The sequence below is a fragment of the Microtus ochrogaster genome, unplaced genomic scaffold, assembly GCF_000317375.1.
Source record: "Microtus ochrogaster isolate Prairie Vole_2 unplaced genomic scaffold, MicOch1.0 UNK110, whole genome shotgun sequence".
NCBI lineage: Eukaryota > Metazoa > Chordata > Mammalia > Rodentia > Cricetidae > Microtus > Microtus ochrogaster.
Genome location: NW_004949208.1, coordinates 168,603 through 183,698, shown reverse-complemented (window position 1 = coordinate 183,698; position 15,096 = coordinate 168,603). Strand labels below are relative to the sequence as shown.

The 15,096-nt window shown below is 50.8% G+C and overlaps 1 protein-coding gene across 1 annotated transcript; it reads right to left on the bottom strand.

Annotated features, from left to right (window-relative positions):
• Positions 1-3,440: 3,440 nt before the first annotated feature.
• On the bottom strand, positions 3,441-11,154 carry Mob3c (MOB kinase activator 3C). Its single transcript, XM_005371480.3, has 4 exons — positions 10,979-11,154; positions 6,985-7,452; positions 4,704-4,906; positions 3,441-4,404 (listed from the first exon to the last, which is right to left on the bottom strand). The coding sequence occupies exons 1-4, from the start codon at positions 11,127-11,129 to the stop codon at positions 4,375-4,377; spliced, it is 852 nt and encodes a 283-aa protein (XP_005371537.2). The 5' UTR covers positions 11,130-11,154; the 3' UTR covers positions 3,441-4,374.
• Positions 11,155-15,096: the final 3,942 nt, after the last annotated feature.

Sequence of the window (15,096 nt, the reverse complement as noted above, 5' to 3'; positions counted from 1 at the left end):
AGATTAATCCCTCAGCCAGCCTCCCTGTCTCACTTCCACAGGCTGCAGGTGCCTGAGAGAGGAAGAGTGCTGTTTGGCTTCAGTTCAGGTTCTAAAGCAGTCTTTGTGTGGCGGAAGTAAACATCCCTATCCCATTCATTATTGTTGTGAGCATCTGGTGAGCAAGGCGCTTAAAGAGCTTCTCGGCTTTCCCATCAGTCACCTTGAAAACATGGGCTCCCTTCTGTGTTCCACTCTGATGGAAGGAAGTGGGAGTTTTCAAGACTTTGCTAGATTTCCAATCTAGATGAAGATTGGGAAGGAGAGTCTTTCCCCCAAGCTTTTGAATTTTGTCCCTCCCAGAATTTGAGTCCTACCCAAAGGCTGTATATCCCAACCTCTTCCAACCTTCCAGGCCCACCAAGCTTCATGTCTTCACAGGCCTTTCTAGCCTATTCCCCAATTCTCAATAGCCAACTAGTCCTGAGTCGCTCAGGCATAGATTGTGATCCAGATTCTCCAAGTCACTACTCTCCCACATACATGACAACCATGGTTAATTTACATTGGATAAAAGCTCTGAGGGGATGCCCGGAAGGAGGGCAAACAATGCAGAACCCAGACCTTCTTTGGGCCCATGCTACTCCATTCCACAGCTCCACAGGGGCAGCAGGGAACACGGAAGGGCTGCAGTGTTCATGAAAGCCCAGGTTATGCAGTAGTGTTTACTCAGTGGGGAATGTTCTGCCGCAGGGTGGAGAAGCTTCTTCCCTGCTCCCTGCCACAAAGGTTGATGTAGATCCTGAGCAATGGACATCGAAGCCCAACCTGGTCTCCTAGGTAAGCTGCTTCTGCTAGGTTCTGCCTGCTTGGGTGAGAGAGGCTCTTTTCTGTTGTTAAAGAAGTCAAAGCTCTTCCTCTCTTTCTCCACTAACCATCCCTCTCACTCTCTCAAAACAAGTCTGCACACACACACACACACACACACACACATACACACACTCACACACACACGCGCTTCCTAGTAGATTTCCAGGCATCTTGATTTTGAGATAAATCTAACTCTTACTTCCATAATGTACATGAACTTGCTAACAGTTGGACTGCCCAATAGGTTTGAAAACACCACTTTTTTAGGAAGCTGGGCTTTGGGCACTAGAAGGAGCATCAAAATGGAGAACCTTCTAGATTCTACAGTAGTAAAAAGAGGGGAGAGATACTGGGGGCTGGGAGGAAGATCAGACAGCTGGTTAAAGAGAGCCTTGATTATGTGTCAAGCACCTGAGGCTGTACCAGACATAGTCAGTATTAGCTAAGTCACTATCATTTATGTTCACGGTCTGAGAATGAGGGAGCTTAGGGATCATTTACTTTCACTCCCACTTTTTTTTAAAAGTTCATTTATACCAGGTGTGGTGGTGCACACCTTAATCACAACACCCAGGAGACAGAGAAAGGTGGATCCCTAGGAGTTTAAGGCCAGCCTAGTCTACAGAGTGAGTTCCAGGCTAACCAGCACTACATGATGAGACCTGTCTCAAAACAATAAAAATAAAGTTACTACTGTGTGTGTGATGCATGTGTGTGGCTATGCATGCCAGAGTGGTGTCTCTCCTTTCACCTTTACGTGGGTCCTGAGAACTGAACTCAGGCCATGAAGCTTTCATTATTGGGCAGGAGATGCCTTCATCCACTGAGCCATCTTGCTAGCTCACCACTTCCGACCATAAAGTAGATAAGAAATGGTTTAGAGAGGGAAGGTACTTGCCATGAGACCTTCGGGGCTGGCTGGGGCTAGAGCACAGGCGTCCACCTCCCAGGTTCCTACTGGCTCCTTTGCAGGTGTAGGAGGAGCTCTAGGTTGGCCTTTGTTGATTGTTTACAACCAAACTGCTTTAACTCCTGTCTGAGTGCCTTGTGGTGTGGAGGCAGGGAATGCTGTCTTCTGGGGAATAAGATCTGGAGTGAAACCTGCCGTACCTCTCCTACCTTGAATCCTGAGAGAGGCTTCCTCTCTTGTGAATGGGGTTGTGGCTGAATTTCCCACTGTACTTTTAGCCACTGGTTCCTCCACACCTCCCAGATATGAATGGGGATAGCTAGTGCCAAGTGCCTAAACAAAATCTCCCTGTCAGAGTTCCTTAAGTTCCTCTCTTACCCGCCTCAAGGCTCCCAAGTTAGCTTGTCTAGAATGTAGAGCCCTGAGAGAACCTGGGTGTCCTCACATTGGAGACTGGGTAATGACTATGCCCATATGTTCAGGAGCTGAGCATAGAATGTCTTTAATCCCATTCTGGAGGTCTTTCCAACAATCCGCCAAGACCCAGAAGGTACCCAGACCACAGCTTTTCATCAGTGGTTGATTTAGTTTGTCTTTTATTTTTACCAAAAATAGCAAAATCTTCCCTTTTTCACAAAAATATATTTCCCTCCCCACCCCCATCATCCCTGTTCACAGCCGAGATTTCAGAATATGTCCTGTAGCCCACTATCGGGAATTACCCACTTTCCTTACTTCCGAACCACTGCCAAAGCTGTAGGACAGCATACTTTCTTTGGGACTTTTCTAGAGCTGGCAGAGAAAGAAAGTTCCAGGTCCTGCTGATCTGGAGAGCCCTGCTGTTTCTTCAGAGGGCAGGCAGTTCCTAGACCATAACAATAGGCCTAGTTTTGGAGGTTTGTCTCAGTAGCCAGTTTGAGCCAACCCAGGGGTGGTGGGGCTCTCTGGCATCAGGCTAGAAATCCTTGTTCAAAACAGGAACAGTTGTGTCCTGGAGAGTATTTGACAAACCCTATTTCCACAAGCATCTCGGTGTCACATCAGCAGACCCTGGAGTAGAAGTCAAGAGCCTTGGCTTTTATACCAGCTTTAAAAAAGCTTCCGGGTTTCAGTTTCCTCCTTTGTACACTGAGAGACAGACAGGATTCTTGTGTTACTTCTTGTTCTCCATCCTGGCCTCTCAGGATTAAGGCTCTGGAAGGATCACGGTTTCCCTACCTGTGCACAGGGCTCAGCATGGAGGTACTAAGTAATGGCTATTGAAAGAGCATCCCCGCCTCTCTGGATAGCCGTGCTTGGGGATCCAAGTAGCTGGGATGTCTTGAGATGGTTGGGTGGAGGCAGGTGTTTTCAGGATGGGAAGGTCTCCACCAGCTACATGCTCCTCCGTGTCCTGAGACAGTAGAAAAGACTCCAGATGCCCCAACTCAGGTTCCAGTGGCTCTGTTTTAGAGGGCTATGTTGTGCTGGCCTTCAGTCAGGTCAGTAGGTTCTGGGTATGAGCCTGAAGTATCTTAAGTCCCAATTGAAGATCCAGGGACCTTTGTGGACATGAGGGATCAATCTCAATCCTCAAGAGGCTTACTGTTTTGCTTTGTTGTTTTGTGTTTTGTCTTTTGAGACAGGGTTTTTCTGTGTAGCCCTAGTTGTCCTGTAACTCACTATGTAGACCAGGCTGGCCTAGAACTCAGAGATCCTCGTGCCTCTGCCTCATGAATGCTGGAATTAAAGGTATGTGCCACCACAGTAGCTTAGAGGCTTACTGTTATCAGACCCTCCTGGAAGCAGAAAGATGAGTGACATAACAATTTGTGGACATCCTTGGCTGAGCAAATCAGCCCACATGGTGGTAGGTCATGAGTTTAAGGAATTCAGGGCAAAGCTGAACTTTCTAGCCTCCACTCAACTGCATGGGACTCACGTAGATAGAAAATGGTGTTCTAGAAGATCCAGAGGTACCACTCCATCTACATGCACATTCTGTACACTTGTACATATGGTCAGAGTTGAGCTAGGGAACAAAGCTGTCATTACTCCTAAAAGGGTCATGGACTTAGATCATCCTGTCTGTTTGTCCACCCATCCACCCATCCATCCATCCATCCATCCATCCATCCATCCATCCATCTATCCATCCACCCACCCACCCATCCATCCAACATGAGGGCCTACTATGTGCCAGAAAGGACCTGAATCTCTCAGACAAATCCCACAATCAAACCCCCACCCCTTGCGCGCACACACACCTACCCGCTTGCTCAAATACAGGCACTCACTCTCATAATTTTCTTGCCACCAGTTCAGCCACATCCATATTCCCCAAATAGATTTGGGACCCACCATGGTAGGGTGAAAGGGTGAAATATCAGAGCAGGAACCTGGAAGCCTACCCTACTCTTGGACCGAATGTGAGGGGCTAAACTCCTTTGCTTCAGTTGCCCACTTGAAGCCCTCCGTTCTCCAGGTGGACTTCTGAGAAGTCCAGAGGTGTTGGGTATGTAGAGGGGTCCTACAGGCCTTCAGATTGCTCTACCGACAGGCTCCTAAGGGTCCCCTTTCCCAGCTACACTGTGTCCGATGGTCCAGTTGATAGGCAACAACATCTAGATCTGGACTCAGTGGCAGATCCGTTCTGTCATCTCCCTCTGTAGAGACACAAAGTAAAGAAGGGTTAGTCTGAGCTCAGCCTGCTGGGCAACTTCTTGCCAAATCATGGGGTTTGGGGGGCCTCATTCTTCCCCCACTATAGCTGCATACCATGGCAGCAGATCTGGGTTTGTAAATTGACACCTTCAAGACTTCTCTATGAGCGAACTGAATCCACTGGTAAATGAGTTGTCTCCCTCACTTATCTACCCGGATATGGAAGTTTCATACAGATCCTTTGGAACTGAACTTTCAGGATGAGCCTTGGCAGTGAAGGGTCAGGGAGACTTGGCCTTACCAGTGGTTCTAGCTCCCTCTGGTCCACCAGGCTGAACTCCTGGATGAAGTAGTAAAAGTGCTTATAGCAGGTGTTGACATGTGCCTCTGCCCCCATGTTGAGGATGCTGTCGAAGTGGTGGATGTAGACGTGGACAAAGACTCGGAAGAGTCGGGTCAGGATCTTGGTGCAGACCTGCTGGAAGTTCTTGGGGAAGGGAACTCCTGGGGGTGGAGAGGGATGGAAGAGGGGGTCAAAATCCTAAGGGCAAACTTCATCCCTTCCCACAGGCACTCCTCACCTCTCCTCAGCGCAGGAAGAAGCCATAGAGGAAGGCAGAGCAAGGGCTTGGTTTTCTCCTATACTTTTCCTCTTTGTTGGAATTGAACTCAGGAATTCATTCACATCACTGAGCTCTAACCCCAGTAGTCCCCATCTTTCCTTTTTAAATGAAGCACAGATCAAAAAGTGCCTTCTGTCCCTGTGCTGTAACACAGATCACCGTCCCCATTTCCCACTGCCTGAAGCAGGGCTTTTCAAGCTTGTCACTGGCCAGTCTGCCTCAGACCACAGTGAAAATTATGGCCTAACCTGTCTCCAGAAACCTGTGCACCCACAGAGATATGCACATTACCCTCTCCTAGACAGTCCACTGTGGAGGTTGTGGGCCAGTTTTTAAGAACACGGGCCTTCAGGGTTAAGTCTTAATATCCTGGTAGGGCATGGAGGAAAGCCTTTAATGTGCCAACTCTGATTGCTCTCCAGCCACACCCCAGTTCCTCTGCTTCCGAGTCTCACAGCTGGCTCACGCCCTCCCCTCCATGCTAATACTTCAAGAACTACTTCCGATATCACTCGTTCCTTCAGATAGCCAATAACATAAAGGAAATTCCCTCTGTGAGTCCAGCCCTGAGCTGGGCCCTTTGTACCTCTGTCCTCTGCTCTTTCGATTGTGCTGATGGGTCTGATAGTCACTCTAGATATGATAAAATGCAGGTGATGTGTGAAGGGGAGGCCACTTGCCGGAGGACATGTAATTATTCACGAGTACAGACTGCAGGCAGGATTCAAACCCTCTTTGCCCAGCAGTACCTCTCAGAGATAAACCATACAGATCTTGCCCGGCCAGGAAAGACCACGAGAACCATGGGAAAGGCAGTGTGTGCACAGACCCCAATCCAGGACAGAGATCCTGGTGGCTTACATCCTTTCGTCTGCTATGACAAAATCTTCCAGTTATCCAGTTAAAAGTTTACCCGGGGCTCACCAGCCCAGGGATGTAGGCTAGAGGAGAATAAAAGCCAGGAGCAGACTGAGCCCTAGTCCATTCACCTCCGCAGACCCACTTCCTTCTCACTGCTCCTCGGAGCCTGTGCTCTGCTTCTCGCAGAGTCCAGCCTCGTCCCTGCAACTCCTATCCCACCCCTCTAGACTCTGGCACCTGGGCCCCACCACACCTGGCTCCAGTTCTGGTCCTTTTTCTGTTCAGTGTGCTTCCGTGTAAAATGGAAGGGTCCTGTAGTACACAGTAGTATGGGAAATGGCCACGGCAGCTGGGGAGGAGCCGCAGACTTGAATTGTGACTCAGTGCCCCGCTTTCCTTAGCATTCAGACTTTTTCCCTCTGGGCTTGACCATCTGCCCCACCCATTCGAATCCCCGTAGCTCAGATGGGTGCTGGGACCTGGGTTGCAGGCAAGGCTGCTGTGATGAACACAGTGTCTCCTGGGTGGGGAGCCTGGGCCAGGGTGAATCATTCATCTCCTTTCCCTCCCCTCCTCCCAGCCCAGGTCCATCTGAGGTAAGGAAAGGCCCCACGGCCTGGACCTGACTATGGAGTACTGAGGAAAAGGTACCTTTTGGGCTGATCCAGCTTCCAATCCTTCCCTTTCTGGGGCCAGAATTCAAAGGGGACTCTCAGGAGGCTGGAAGCCAGATCAGCCCAAGCATGACAGGGTGTTACTTGGTCTGGAAAGGGGAGAAGCAGTGTTTGTGGTCTTGTTGGGAGAGTCCCTAGTGGGGTCTGTCCACACATTGCCTTTCCCATGGTTCTCGTGGCCTTTCCTGGCTAGGCAGGATCTGTATGGTTTATCTCTGAGAGGTGCTGCTGGGCAAAGAGGGTTGAGTTCTGGCTCCATGAGGAGGACATGAGGATCCCCAAACTGGAGTCAGGTTGTCCTTGGCAAATGTTTGATTGTAACCAAGATCCTACCTCAAATGGCTTCCTTTTATACAATATGGGATCTATAATAGAGGAACGACCCTCCCTGGCTAGGCCAACTCTCCAGCCTGACAGTGCTCACCAACACGTGTTGGAAAGACATCCTCATCATTGATGAGACCCTCGATCCAGTCCATAAGCAATGCCATATAACGGGGCGCCGAGAGCTTGGCAGGCCTTCGGTACTGGCGCTCATCCTGCCAGCGGTACTCATAGCGAGGCCCGCCCGCCATGACTGGGCAGCTGGTCTCACTGCAGTGCTCAGCCATGGTGCCATAGATGAGGTTGATGCGGTTGAAGAAGTCCACCACGTGCACAGCGATCCAGTCATCGATGCTTTCGCCAGGTGGCAGCCTCACCACACTGCGAAGGTCCAGGCCAGACTTGAGTGAGGCTTGTGCCTTCTTATAGAGCTCAAAGCGTTGTGTGCCGGGCTCAAAGCGCTTCCGGGGCCGGAAAGTTTTGTCCTTGGCAAATACCTGCTTTAGGCACAATGCCATGGCCAGGCCTAGTAGAGCTGGATGTCCAGACCCAGGGACCTGGAGATGCCCTGCCAGGGACAAGGGCAGGAGAAGTAGGTGGTCAGGGCCTTAGAAAATGGACTTTGACTTCCCAATACAGCATTTTCCTACTGACTGTCAGCCTTGGGGCAGTTCTTTACCTCACTGAAACGCTCATCCCCTACCAATGGCTAATCTTTCGGGGAGTACTCTAGCCCCCCACCCCACCCTCCAGCAGTCCCACATGCCTTTCATTTTGTTTAGCTTCCTCCCTGCTTTCTTTGAATCTTGCAGTGTAGCCTGGGCTCCAGACAAGTACTTACAGGACTTAACTGTTGACCATTACAGAAGTGACAAGAGGCTTTTGCAGGCTAACCAGGAAACAGGGGACTCAGATAAGGTGTTCTCTGGAAGCCCCATAGGCTAGCTGTGTAGTGTGAGAGAGTCCAGCTGCATTGTGCTAGAGGGGACCAGGGTGGAGAGTGGGAGGGGGTTGAAGGGGTGGGCCATGGGCTTTGATTTCCTCTGGGATATCCCGAAGACCATCCGGCCACCGGGGATTCCCAGGGAGCAAAAGGGACTTTTCTACCAAAAATGTCCTTTCCTTTTTCTTTACACTGAAAGAGGAAAGGGCCCTCACACGGCCAGCTGGGTGGCCTTAAGTGTGGCTGCAGATGCTGCAGGAAGGGGCGGGTGGCAGGTCTCGAAGAGCGCTACTTCCTCTGATGAATGCTACAACTGGGCTCCTTTCCTCCAAGTCGACCTCCTTCCCAAACCTGAATAAGCCACTGGCCTTCCCCTCGCACCTGACACTCCATAGATTACCAGCACACCTACTATGTACTTGGCACTGGGGATTGGAGGGAGAGCAGCCAGACCCATCCTGCTGGTCCTTTTGGATGTCTGCTTTGCCTCTTAGAATGGAAGGATCCCAGACTCAGAGCAGACTCCAGGGGGCATCAATCAGAGCTCTCAAAGTCCTGGGACCCAAACTCGCTTCAAAACTGCCTTGCTAACATCACCACAGATTTAGTCCACGTAAATCCTTGAAGACCCTGATGCAGTCAGGTTTCAGAGCATCTTAGGCATTTCATCGGCCCCACCAATGCAGATCCAGGCAATCGCTGAAACTGGGACAACCACAGCTGAGTGCAGACCCTGACAGACCCTAATCACTAGGCTTGGGCACTGAGCTTGGGCTCCATGCTGACTAACCCATCCTCAACCTTGGTTAGTCTGAGCTCTGAGCCTAGCTCCACACTGAATGAGGCTCAAGATAGTGGCGGACAAAGCTTATCCTTCACCTCAGACTGGCCTGACTTTGAAGCAGGTTCCTTTCTCAGATCTTTGCTAATTGCTGTGGCAGGATGGGGGAAGAGAGGGTGGGAAAAAGGTGGTTAGTGTAACAAAGGCATGGAGCATAGAGAGATGTTACTTCTGGCCACAAATCCAAACTTACAGAAATGTTTGGACAGTTATTCCTTCTCATCACAGCAGGCAGGCAGAATGGAACAAACAGGAAAAATGAGAGCAGTGTGGAGGGCAGAGAGAGTTCCTGACCTCTTGAGAGAAGCTTGAAGACAAGGAAGGTTCTCTCATTTATTCTGACACCCCCCCCCCACACACACACACAGCTTCTTCCCAAAGAAATGCCAGGCCGGGGCCTAAACTTCCTGAATGAAGAGCTCTGTACACTCCAGTTGCTACCTTCCTTCCTCTACCTGGGCCAGGGCTTCCAAAATCACTCATGCAGTCAGTGCGGTTTCAGAAACCTCCACCTTGATATGGCCACCCCATTACTGACTGTTACAGACTCTCACTCAGCCTTTCAACTCCACGCCCTAACTTCTCCACCCCACCTCCCCACCAGCAGTCACCCTGGGCTTCTCCTTAACCCCTGAGCATGCCCCTTCTCTCCTGCCCTTGTGTCTTTTGCTGGCTGATTCCGGATTTCACATTCCATCAGGCCGAATGCTACCTCCTTCATCAGCCTCCTCCAGATCTCAACCTTGTGTGGTTGACTGCTCTTTGACCATTTCTGTCACTAGCCCTTTCTAGACTAAGTCAGGACTGGCATAATGCTGGTGGCCTGGTTTTAGGGAAAGTTTATACTCAAAAGTCTTAGAGTTGGCTGGGGAGATGGTTCGCTGGGTAAAGAGACTGCAGCAAGCTTGAGGAGCAGTTTTGATCCCTATAACCCATGAAAAACCTGACAAGGCCTGGTGGCTTCTTGTAACCCTAATACTTAGGAGGAAGAGGCAGGGGATCCCTGGAAGCCCCAGGTTCAGAAAGACCCTGCCTTGGGCTGGTGAGATGTCTCAGTGGGAAAACTTGCTTGCTGGAGTTTGATTTCATGGAACCCACATGGAAAAAGGAGAGAACCCCCACAAACTGTCTCTAACTTCCACATGTACACTGTGGTAAGAGTGTGTGTATATGTATACACACAAGTAAATGTAATTATGATTATTTTTTAAATAGACCTTGCCTCAGTAAATGAATTGGAGAGAGTTAGAAACTGTTGCCAACTTTGGGCCTCCATACCTGCATGCCCATTTGCACTTGCCCACAATACCAGACACGCATACACATAGAGGAATACAAGTCTTCAAGTTAAATAGCTCTGAGAAATCAAGAGGCTCAACCTACATGAGCAGATGGGGAAAATGAAGTCCAGGGAGAGGATCTGAGGAGCCTGGCTTTGCATAGCAAGTTGTAGGAAGTGGAGGATTGGGATAAAGAGGGACTTAGCCTATGACAAGGTACAAAGGACCCTTTTCCTGCTCTGTCTGGTCACTGGCCTAGTGGAGATAAGGGGAGAGGAAGGGAGTAGAGAGGCCCCATCTTCTTGCTGTAGAACTTTAAGGCCCAGAACTTTTTCTAGAAAGAGTAAACGTGGAGGCTGAGTAAGGAGGTAAGGTAAGAGCAGGTGCCCTCCTATTCCTGTTACTGCTGCTCTCTCCCCATGCCATCACTGAGATTGTTTCTCACACAGCTTCTGTTCCCCTTCCTCCGTGGTCCCTCCACTTTAATTACTGGGTGGGTGCCCAGAGGTTTGCTCGCTAATCTTCCCAGATGAAGAGCACAGATTGATTGACCCAGCCTGTTTCTAATATTTAGCCTCCTGCCAGGGACACACCTGCCCCTCCCTGGGTCTGGCTCAGAAACAGCCCCAGTTTGAACTCAGAATCTAGCCTGGTATGCCCTGCAGCACAAGATCTAATATAAAAGTAGGAGCATAAGACACAGCACTTGTTCAGCCAGACCCGCTCCCGCTTCCTTCGAGCCCCTAAGAACATCCCCTATCTTCAGCTGTTAGGGCCAAACAGGTCCTAGGACCCAGAGGAGCCAGCCTGACGTTTCCGCCCTTGAAGACACGCCCCCTCACCAGCCACTGCCACCGCCACCCCCACCCCGGACTTAGGGCGCTGAGCCTTGAACCCGGGGCTGAGGACTGTGGCCAGCCTGCTTTCGGGCTGGGGTCGCTTTTAAAAGGTGCCAGGCGAGGACCAAGAAGAACTGAAAGTGGAAGCAAGACTGGGCCGCGAGGGGTGCGGAGACGCGGCGCTCACTCACGCGCTCCGCCAAGGTGGACAGCTCCGGGTCTCAGTCGGCGCCGCCGCACCGCAGCGCGCTGGGTCGTCCTACTGCGGGTGATCCCGCCGGGCCGGGCTCCGTGCCTGTCCGCCTGTCTGCCCCGGGCTGCGGCCGCCGTCCCGCCGCCCATCCGCGAGGAGACGCCAGCTCCGCCCCGGGCTCAGCCACGCCGTGGCTACGGGGCGGGGAGGGGCGGGGAAAGGGACTCCCCCGTCCCAGGACACACACTCGTTTCTCCAGCCTTTCCGGGAAATGGGAAGTCTGATGGGGCTCGCAGCCTCCCCGAGGGCCAAGGATTTGCTGAGCAGCGGGCCCCAAGGGGCGTCTGGATTTTCCTTAAGGACGCAGCCTCAGATTCCTAGGCTGTAGAATGGGAACAAGCCCAGCTCCTCCCTGAAGCAGAAAGAAAAAGACAGTGGTTTGAATGGTTTCCTAGCCCTCCTACTGTCATCTGTGCTTCACTTGTCTCTGAACTCAATAGGGTTCCTAGCAGCCTATGTTCAGCTTCAACCCACTGTCACACACAGCACTCAAAGATTCACGACTAGAGGCTGCAGGTGATGGAGGGAGGCAGAGGCAGGCAGATCTCTGTGAACTGCAGGCTGGAACTGCAGGCTGGCCAGGGTTGCCTGGCGAGACCCTCTCAACACACACACACACACACACACACACACACACACGCACGCACGCACGCACGCACGCACACACACGCACACACACACACGAATGAGTGAATGAATAGGCAATGGGAGCAGTGGACTAGGTCACTGGAGTGATTCCTCCACCCTCCTTCCCACCAAAGAAGGTTCAAAGAATTCGTCACCTTCCCCACACCAGCTGGAGACCTTGTCTGGCTGGGCAGATTCTCACACCAACCAAAGTCACCATTTCCTATCTCCAAACCTTTGCCTCTGTTGTTCTGCAGAGTGGCTCCTCCCACAGCCCTTTCCACCCGGTTTCAAACCTTTACATATTTGATCTGCATTGCCCACTCTTCTACCTAGATTTCTCCCCTGAGAACAGGCCGATATCCCACAACAGGGCTCAACACATACCATGGCTTGCTCCCAGAAACCAGACTACAGGCTCTGTTCAGGGTGAGGAAATTGAAGACTTTCTAGACTAGGCATTATGGTTACTCTTCATTGTCAGTGTCACTGGCTTCAGAACTGCCAAGGAGACACATCTCTGGGAGTGTGACCAGCCATCTCATGCTCTTCCTGCCTCTTCCTGCCATCCTTTCCCCACCGTGGTGGTCTGCACTCCCAAAGAGTGAGCTGATACAAAAACACTTTTCCTGAGCATTTAGTCACAGCGTGAAAAACAATACAGAAGGTCAAGGCAGGCAGCTGGGCTGCTGATGTCACCCTGGAGGAAGTGAACGGTGAGCAGGTATGACAGGGGACCTGCTAGAGCTACAGGTGGTTTTATACCATGGCACAGATGCCTTATTGGGATTCCCTGGGTCTGAGCCTGGGCCTGCTTTCTCAATTGCATGACAACACACAGATCCTTGAGAATTTTGGTCAGAACTGAGGACCCATTCTTTGACCAAGAGCTTATTTCTGTTCCAGCATAAAATTCTCTACTGCTTTGTGCCCAAGTCTTAATCTGTCCCAAATTTCATATAAACACATATTTATGGGTTTCACATTTGCTCCTCGTAATTTGATATAACAACCAGTGCATTTTGTTGAGCATGACAGCACACCGAGATCCAGATGATGAATCAGTCTCTGATCTCCGGTGCTGATAGGCCAACACTTGGGACACGACACACACAGGTAACGGGGTCAGAAGTGGACATGGGGTAGCATAATGCATTGATGGTCAAACCCTGGCAAGAGTGGGGGAATCCACAGGAAACACACAGAGCACCCTGAGTGTTTTCAGGAGCGTTTAATAGTGGCGCTGTCTATGGGTGTAGTTAGTTGTAGGGGAGCCATGTAGAGACTAGATTACCGATGAGGTAGCAAGGACCGCAGACAGCCGTCAGCAACCCTAGGCTGAGGTGCAGTGGGAAGCTATGAGAAGCTCTGTGGCCTAAACAGAGGCCGTACCCAGCTCACAGCAATCAAGGGAAATCTACTGGCCAAATAAGCCCTCATTTCCCTCTGTTTTCCTCTCATCTTTGGCCAAGTTCCCCATAGCCGAGTCCCAGAAAAGCCAAGGGTAGGGGAACCTGTTGCCACAGCCCAGAGGTCAGCCCCCGGGACACAGAGCTGGGAGGGTAGAAAGTTATCTGGAGGAACAGTGCTGGGTCAGGGATGACTTCAGAGAGGAAATGACTTAGGGACTGCTTGTGCTTATCATTCCACTCTCAATATTTTACAAATGCCACTTATAATTTCCTCTCTCGAACTCTCGGGTGAGTTAGGAGTGGGTTTTTAGTTTCTCAGCCTAGGAAGGTTTGCGTTTTTCTTTTCACCTCTCATTACATTGCCTTGTGGTCAGAGAACTTGGTCTATGCGAGTCTTTGGAATTTTGATACGACTTCCTCTGTGGCTTTGCACATGGTCATTTTCTGTGCCTCTGAGCTAGGTTTATAGGAAAGGCATGGTTTAGTGAAGGATGAAAAGCACAGGCTCTCGCTCTGTGGGAAATGGAGGTGACCCATCCTGAAGGAATTTTAGAAGTTCCGGGTTCAGCTGCAGTCTTGGATGTCTTCAGGGCAGAAGGTAGGAAAAGTTGGGGTGGAGGTAGCACAGGAATGGTCCAGATTTCTTAAAGCTTGTACCCCTTCCTGCTGTTCTCAGTCTGGGTTGGAAGGACTGCATTCTTCCAGGAGACCCTTATGGGGCTGAGAAGACCCAGACCGTGCCGACAAGTTTCTGCTTCACTGTGCATTTACTGTGTGACCCTGGGTTATTTTCACCCTCTCTGGTGGTATACAACAACCATCCAGCACTCACTGTACACCCCTACAGGTAAGTCACTGTTCCCTCCTCCTGTGTCTTAAATGTGATACCTGGCTCCAGAGGACTCAAACAGGGCCCATCTCTTCAGGCTGATGGGAGTCTGTGAGGATCTAGAAGAGTATTGCCCTCTTCCATTGCACAGGCCTGACACCTACCTCCATGATGGCAGGTACAAGTGTGTGTTGAGGAGATCTGGACTCCATACCCCCTTAACCACACCCTCTGGTGTTCAGATGACCTGGACTCTTTAATCCCCTAACCACACCCTCTGGTGTTCAGGTGACCTGGACTCTTTAATCCCCTAACCACACCCTCTGGTGTTCAGGCGACCTGGACTCTTTAATCCCCTAACCACACCCTCTGGTGTTCTGGGAAAGCCCTTAGCCCCTTTTTGGGACCCACTTGTACCACCAAAGCATCTTGTAGCCACACCAAGTGTTCTCCAAGTGTCTTATCAGAACTAGCTCTCTGCTGTATCCCTCTCGGCATGTACCCAGGTAGAGAGTGGCTTCTTCCTGGGGAATCCCTGCCCTTCCCATGCCAGGAGAGACCCCCATCTCCTTCCTGAAATGAGCTGCCACACACCCACTTCAGTTTACCAAGCATCTGGCATCTAAGAGAGCCTTTTACGGGCCCACCCTCTCCTCATTCACTGAGGTCCCTCAGTCAGCCTCTGCCCTTCCCAGGAGGCAGGAGCACACATCCTAGCCTGTTAGTGGAAATTTGGCAACCAAAGGAATTGAGGTGAGGTTTCCTTGAGCTCAAAGAGGAGAAAGGTCAGTGGAATATGACCAGAGAAGACAGGATTGACAAGAATATACATTAAGATGTAGTGTGACCTTGAACAAGGCACACATTCTTCCTGAGCCTATTTCTCCTTCTCTAAAATAGAAACACCATCTGCTCCTCTGAAGAGCTGTTAGGATTAAATGTGACAGCTCTTGCAAACAGCAGAAGAAAATGGCCGGTATGTTTGAGGGGTGCTGCCTTCAAAGTGTTTGTGTAGAAGAGCTGAGCTTGTTCTGGAGCCCCGGGGGACAGTAACCACCAAAGCAAAGGCTCGGGACAATAGAACTGGCCACTCATGAATCTCCATAGTTGTAGTCATTTTTGGGAAGGAGATGTGCAAGCAGAAGTGAACCGGCCCCTTGTGATGTCATATTCAGGGTCTTGCTTCTC

What these genes read in the sequence shown, in the direction of transcription:
- Mob3c (XM_005371480.3), bottom strand. Translation starts at nt 11,129, where the DNA reads ATGGGCGGCGGGACGGCGGCCGCAGCCCGGGGCAGACAGGCGGACAGG. An exon ending in TGTCCACCTTGGCGGAGCGC is followed by an intron (nt 7,453 to 10,978) that starts GTGAGTGAGCGC and finishes TGTCCCTGGCAG; the next exon opens with GGCATCTCCAGGTCCCTGGG. An exon ending in TGTCTTTCCAACACGTGTTG is followed by an intron (nt 4,907 to 6,984) that starts GTGAGCACTGTC and finishes CTCCACCCCCAG; the next exon opens with GAGTTCCCTTCCCCAAGAAC.